The sequence below is a fragment of the Hetaerina americana genome, unplaced genomic scaffold (assembly GCF_022747635.1).
Source record: "Hetaerina americana unplaced genomic scaffold, ioHetAmer1.1.p SCAF_31, whole genome shotgun sequence".
In the NCBI taxonomy this organism is placed as follows: domain Eukaryota; kingdom Metazoa; phylum Arthropoda; class Insecta; order Odonata; family Calopterygidae; genus Hetaerina; species Hetaerina americana.
The window spans coordinates 1,403,166-1,410,369 of NW_027286886.1; the positions used below are offsets into that span (position 1 = coordinate 1,403,166).

A 7,204-nucleotide genomic window follows, 5' to 3' on the forward strand; every position below is an offset into this window, starting at 1 on the left:
AAAATTTCAGAGTTTAAGAGGATATCTCGATAGCTTAACTGGCTAAAGCACTCGCCCAGACATTGAGGGATCCGGGTTCGAATCCCGGTCAAGGCGAATGATTTTTACATTACCCTGAAATTGTTGCATTTTTAGGTAACCGGATGCGGTCTTCACTTTTCCTTTGTTCGGGGAGATGCCTTAATTACCAAGGAGGAAGATTCTTTCGTGACCGCGACACACGTGCTGTGCATTTTTTACCAGTATCTGAGCATCTACCGCCATTCCCTTGTCCGGCTTGGCGGCTAAAATGAGCTCTTCTCGGGCCTCTCGATCGGGGTTTGCCAAGTCACTAACCATTGGGCTCTTCCGGGAATGGATTGGTCGGTGAATTACCTCTCTACAAATCCCGCTGCATAACTAGGGAAATTCTCTTGATCGGTGTTTTACACTTGTGCCGCAACCAAAACATTTCCGGTTCCTAGAGCGACAGTCGCGGGGAATGTTCCCCACGCCTCTCATGAGAATCATTTTACGGCTTTGACAGCGCTTGAATTAACTTGGAATAATTTAGAACATTTTATTTCTCCAGTAACGTGTATTAGTCTACTTCAAATAGTTTTTTTTGGATTTCGGATCAGTACGAAGCGGCATTTTTCTTCTTTGAACCCCAAAATGAATTGCGCAAACATCCTGTTTTCCATCACTCATGTAACAGCCTCCGAGTTTGACTCCCTCATAGTTTCTCGCAATCGGCCCGCGGTTTTCCAAAGTCATGCGTAAGAGGGCGTCTAATGCTCTGGAGGTGACGGAACGCCATTTGAAAGCATACGCTCAGGAGATAGGCGCGAGATGCGAGCCGTGAATCTCAGACGCAAGCAAGCAGAGACAATCTCGTTATTTTCTAGCATGTACTGATTAGCCAATTTACATTCTGTGAAGGATCTATAAATTCACTAGCGGGTGTGTTTCTTAGCCCGGTTGTTGTAACATAGATACCATATAAATTTTGTAAAATTAGATTGAAAAATATTTATCCAGGCAAATTTACGATTAATATATACCTGAATAACGAACATGTGATTAATCAGACTCTATCATACAACCGTGTTGGCTTAAGAACTTTTCCGAAACAGACGGGTACAATTAGCGTTGCCTAGAAATGAATGAAGAATTAAAGAATGGCGTCGATTCCGCTCTGTAATTATCTCGGATGTGGAGACTAAGGAAGCCTTGGCTCTCCTGCTGCCAGGCACGACCCAACACTCTCAATGAGTCTTGCCATTTTCGATTATAAGAAAGCAACAGGATCAAAAATTAGAAAATAATTGCAAAATAACCCAACTTAAGAGACTCAATCGATACTAAAAGCCTTAGCACTTTTTCACAGACTTTTATTATAATGTACTACGCGTTCCACCGACTTGTGGTTTCATCAAGTACAAATTTTTTTAACAAACAGTGCAAGAACATATTCGCTCAGGACAGAGTGGGGGAGGGGAGGGGTAGAAGGGCCTGAGAGGGCTGGAGGCGATCAGATGCGTTGAAAAGCTTGTTTTTCCATTTCCAGGCTAGTTTCTCGGAAAGGAGTGGGGAGGGGGACAGGAACAATTGCTCGTTACAAAGGGTCGTGTTGGGGTTTGTCAAGTCCTCCTTATTTCCATTTGCTCGGAAGCATCCATTTTTAAACCTTTAGGGAATATATAATATTTATGGGAAAAAAATCACTGATGTGGTCGAATTCTAGTGGGTGCTTAGCCAAAAGAGAGTTGGTATTCGTATTTTGGTGACACCTCACGTGTTCCTTGGCTCATAACTTTAAATTTCTCCATGTCTGACCGACATAAAAGGTGTTGCAATTATCGCATTTCAGTTTTTAAATACCTGATTTCGGCGGCTTTGAGTGAGGTGGGTAGGCAGTTAGAAATCCTATATAATATATCTCCTGGGGATGAAGTTGGTGCGGTGGCTATCGTACTGGCTTCCCACCCAGAGGGCCAGGGTTCAAATCCTGGAGGTGTTGAATATTTTTCAGTGGCATCTCGATTTATACTTGGGGTGCTTTGTGGAGGGCACTTTGAGCGAGTACGCCGTCCGTCAGATGGGAAGTTAAGCAGCGGATCCCTTGGCGCCTTTTGCAAAGAGTAGGCTAATGCCGACGCCGGGTTTCTCTCCACCCTTCAACCTTTCCTGTCCATCCCCTATGGCGCAAATGACCTCAGCTGCCATTCTTGGCTGCTAGGCAGCTCAGTCGCCTCACCTAAATACTATTACGATATATCTCCTAGAGATGGGATCGAGCACCACCTAAAATCTGTAGATACTACGGACTGTGCGGAGGAAATACTATTTATGACCATTGATTTTTGTTTTTTCTGAAGTATTTATCAACTAACTAAAGGTTGTGCCCATTGTTGGCAGCTATATTAGTGATTGTCCCGAGTTTGATTTTGAAGTTTTTGGGGGAAGGGTGATGTGTGGGAGGCGGTGGATCGTCGAGTGGAGGGCCTCATGTTTGTGAGAAAAATGGTGGGCGGAATCATTAGGAATTATGTGGTCTGTATAAGTGGATTTCCTGTTATTTGCAAACTCGTGTTGTTTTTCCCTTTTGGAAATTGACAAGTCGGAACAAATAAGTTCCACCATGCGTTCCGTCTGCTCTCCTTGCGCCGCCACATCACCCCCTCTGTAGACTTTAGGCCACTAAAGAATGAAAAAGGAAGGATTAGCGAAAAGAAGTGAGATGCTATGGTACAAAATCTTCCAGGTGCTTTGGGAAATGGACCCTCCTCCCAAAGCGGGTCTCTCTCGGCTCTTCGGCAGGTGCAGCAGTGGTGGTTCTTGGGTGTGTTTTGTCCCGAAGAGATGCGGGTGCTGCGCTGCTCGTCCCGTCGTTCTCCTCAAGAGTGTAGGCAGGTTTTATGCGGTCGATTGAAATTGTTTTCTCACTACCTCGGACGTTGACCACGAAAAATTTTGGCTCTCTTCGGATGACCGGGAAGGGACCCTCGTACGGTGGCTGAAGATTAACCTTTGTCGCGTCGTTTCTCACGAAAACGTGGGATGAGGACGACAGGTCTTGATGCAAGAAGACAGACTTCTTGCCGTGGCGTGACGTGACTGGTCGTATGGTGGAGAAATGTTGCCGTAGCTGCGCGGCGAAATTAAGGTCGTCGTCCGCCGGCCGCTCGCTAGGGACGAAAAACTCTCCTGGTAGACGGAGTGGTTGACCATAAACCATCTCCGCCGGCGACGCCCCAATGTCTGCTTTCCAGGCGGCTCGTATACCGAGCAGCACTACTGGCAGGACGTCCGGCCAACCATCCGACTGGTGGCACATTATGGCTGCCTTCAGTTGGCGGTGGAACCTCTCCACCATGCCATTTGCTGCGGGGTGATAAGCCGTGGTTCTCAGGTGCCTCGAACCGGTGAGCCCCGCCAACTGCTGGAACAGATGTGATTCAAACTGTCGGCCTTGGTCCGTCGTAATCCGGAGTGGAGTGCCGAAGCGAGCCACCCAATTCCGAAAGAATTCCTTGGCGACCGTGTCAGCTGTTGCGTCCCTAACCGGGAACGCCTCTGGCCATCTTGAAAAACGATCGACACACGTCAGGCAATACCGATATCCCGCGGAAACTGGCAAGGGGCCTACAATGTCGATATGAACATGTTCAAAACGCTGGGTGGGCGGCGCAAAGCCTCCCACAGGGGACACTGTGTGGCGATGAATCTTCGCTCGCTGGCAGGGAATACATGCGCGTGTCCATGCACGGCAATCCTTGCGCATCGAGGGCCACACAAACCGTTCTGCGACCAACTTGGTGGAAGCCCGTATTCCTGGGTGTGACAAGCAATGCAGCGAGTCAAAGACTGGCTTCCGGAAGGGTTCAGTTACATAAGGGCGGACTGATGGTGTCGACACGTCACAATATAACTGAAATTCACACTCGGGAATGCGCATCATTTTCAACCGGAGGGAATCGTTGGGCTGTTTGAGCCGGTCGTCTTCCGCCTGAGAACGTGCGAGGGCGCGGTAATCGATGGCACCACTCACAGCTTCTACCCTTGAAAGGGCGTCCGCGACTACGTTTTCGCTGCCTGACAGATGACGGATGTCGCTGGAGAACTGGGCAATGTAATTTAGATGCCGAAACTGACGCGGGGAACACTTTTCTGGTTTTTGGGCGAATGCATAAATCAGGGGTTTATGGTCAGTAAAAATTGAAAATTCACGACCCTCGAGCATATGCCGAAAATATTTAACAGATTCATACACGGCAAGCAGTTCCCTGTCGTACGGGCTGTACTTTTGCTGCGTGGAAGTGAGTCTACGGGTAAAGAAACCGAGTGGCTGCCAACCGTTGCTCGTACTCTGCTGCAAGACTCCGCCCAACGAGGCGTCCGACGCGTCCGTAAAAAGGCCTAAGGGCAGAGAGACGTCTGGGTGCGCGAGAAACGTCGCTTGCGCGAGGGCGTCTTTGCATTCATTGAACGCACGATCCAAGTCGTTATTCCACCGCACAGGTTCATTCCCTTTTACTCCCCCCCTTAGGACATCGTTAAGTGGCAGTTGGATTGCCGCAGCCTTTGGAATGAGCCGTCTATAAAAGTTAATCATGCCCAAGAATTGGCGCAGTTTTTTCACAGTTTCCGGGACAGGAAAGCACTTAATCGCATCTATTTTCGCCGTCGTCGGCTTAACCCCGGATGCACTGACACAGTAGCCTAAGAAGGACACTTCCGTCCTACCTAGCACACATTTGGCGGGATTTACAAGCACTCCGTACTCCCGCAAACGCGCAAATAGCTCACGTAGATGGCGCTCGTGCTCTTCAACGTCCATCGAGGCGACTAAAATGTCGTCTAAATAGGCGTACGAGTGGTCCAAACCCCTTAACACCTCATCGATGAACCTTTGAAATGTTTGGGCTGCATTTCTCAGGCCGAACGGCATGCACGGGAATTCAAAGAGTCCGAATGGCGTGATGATTGCCGTTTTTGAAATGTCGTCGGGGCACACAGGTATTTGATGGTACGCGCGTACGAGGTCAATACGCGAAAATACAGTCTTACCGGCCAGATTGTGCGCAAAATCGGCGATATGAGGCACCGGGTATCGGTCGGGAATGGTCCGCGCGTTGAGACCGCGATAATCCCCGCAGGGACGCCACTCGCCATCCTTCTTGGGCACCAGATGCAGAGCCGAGGCCCAACAACTGTCCGACCGTCGGACCGTACCGCTGCGTAGCATCTCGTCGAACTCCTTCTTGGCGATGGCGAGCTTATCTGGTGCTAGTCGCCGGGGCTTGCAGGCGACGGGGGGTCCGGACGTCACCTTGATGTGATGCATGGTCGCGTGCCGGGGCTCCCTCGGTGTGCCAGCTGGGCGAGTGATCTCTGAGAATTCGGTCAGAATCTCATGGAATCGAGATGATTCGATTACAGTCTTCACCTGCGGGACCGAACACGGCACAATGCGACCGCCCGTGCCCAACGACGTTATCCCATCCGTTATTCGCTGCCGGCGGACGTCCACTAAAAGGCTGTAAAAGGACAGAAAGTCCACGCCAATGATGGGCCTATCGACATCCGCCACGACGAAACGCCAACGGAAGTCCCGCTTTAGGCCTAAATTCAAGGCTAAGTCTATCCACCCGTAGGTCTTTATCACCGTCCCGTTCGCGGCAAATAGCTGGTAGGTAGAAAGTGGCTGTCGTCCCTTCACCAGCGTACGCGGGTAAACGCAAAGATCGGAACCGGTGTCGACCAGGAATTCTGTCTTCGTCACCGAGTCCACAACATACAGGCGGCGAGGCTGGGGGCAGCGGGCGTCGGCCGCAATTACGCCCTGCCCTCGTGGTTTTCCGACTTATAGGCGCACGGGGAACGGCACTTAGTCGCGCGAGCGCCAAAAGTAACATGATACCAGCACCACCTTGCATCTGGAGGCGCGGAAGGGCTGCGGGCACGCCGCTGTCGGCTTTTGGAACGTTTCCGTCCGCGAAAATCTGGACAAGAAGCAGTCAACGCGGCTACCTGTTGTGTAAGGGCCGCTATCTGACTTCGAAGTTCCTCCACTTCGGAATGCGGCGTGACACTGGCGACTTGCGGGGGGCGCGGCACCTCGTGCACCTTGTCGGCTAGTTTCGACAAGCTTTCCAGTTCCAGCGAGTCTTGTGAGGCCAGGATGGACTGTGTGTGGGATGGCAAGCGATTCATCCACAGCGTCTTCAGAAAGTCGTCTGGCACGGCAACGCCAGCCAACGTCCGTAGATGGCGCAAGAACTGGGATGGCTTCCGGTCCCCCAACTCCTCGTGCTCGAGGAGTTGACGTATTTTCTGCGCCTGCGAGACGGAGAGTCGTTGGATTAATTCCTCCTTGATCTTCTGGTATGGGTCTGCCCTGGGGGGATTCACAATAATATCCTCCACTTCCAGCGCGTGGCGATTGTCTAACTGGGCGACCACGTGGGAATACTTCGTCGCCTCACTCGTTATTCCCGATAGCGAGAACTGAACTTCCAGCTGCGAAAACCATAGAGCCGGCTTTTCTGGCCAAAAAGGTGGAACTCGCATCGTCACTCTGTTCACGATTGACTCCTCCGACCCGTTGCTTGGAGGCGGCATTTTGCACCACGTGGCGCTTCAAGTCACAGAACGAAAAAAAAATGCAAACCTTAGCTCACGCGTGATCACGTCGGGGTCACCAATGAAGGGGTATCCTTCTACGCTAGTGGACGTTAGGAAAAATTACACTCGAGCGTTAAACTCAACGGGTTTATTATCGAAACGGATTTACAGAGGGCGATCGTACAGCTTGCTTCTTCATTCGCGGCAGACTGACTCTCCCGCCCGACGTCCACCTTTCTCCCTCGTAGTGACGCCGTGTCCCCCTGGTGGTACTTTCCGGAACTTGGAACAAATAAGTTCCACCATGCGTTCCGTCTGCTCTCCTTGCGCCGCCACACCTTCAATGATAAAAAGTACAATGTGCAATGGCATCCTGGAACACTGTAAGGATCTAAGTTGCAGAATATTGAAATTTCTATTGAGAGGTGAATACACCATTCTCAGGGGGTGAGACTTCCTAATCACACACAGAGAAAAAGAGCACCTATGTTTAGAATATGATCCATTTACTAATAAATGTAATAACTTGATGTCTGAAACAAATTCTTCAAAGTATTCATCATACAAGTTACTGGACATTCTTTTTGCATCTTTG

The 7,204-nt window shown here is 50.2% G+C and overlaps 1 protein-coding gene across 1 annotated transcript; it reads right to left on the minus strand.

Moving 5' to 3' along the window:
* Positions 1 to 770: 770 nt before the first annotated feature.
* On the minus strand, positions 771 to 6,606 carry LOC139691244 (uncharacterized). The gene is made up of 4 exons (XM_071588989.1): positions 5,906 to 6,606; positions 5,053 to 5,522; positions 3,032 to 4,152; positions 771 to 893 (listed from the first exon to the last, which is right to left on the minus strand). Exons 1-4 carry the CDS (start codon positions 6,604 to 6,606, stop codon positions 771 to 773), a joined length of 2,415 nt encoding a protein of 804 aa, XP_071445090.1.
* Between the last annotated feature and the right edge of the window lie 598 nt (positions 6,607 to 7,204).

Bases quoted from the DNA above. Each gene is read 5' to 3' on its own strand.
- LOC139691244 (XM_071588989.1), bottom strand. From the start codon at position 6,606: ATGCCGCCTCCAAGCAACGGGTCGGAGGAGTCAATCGTGAACAGAGTG. The intron at 5,523-5,905 runs GTATCATGTTAC...GTCCTTTTACAG, and splicing joins CCAGATGCAAGGTGGTGCTG to CCTTTTAGTGGACGTCCGCC. The intron at 894-3,031 runs GTGAGAAACGAC...TTGGCTAATCAG, and splicing joins CGTCCTCATCCCACGTTTTC to TACATGCTAGAAAATAACGA.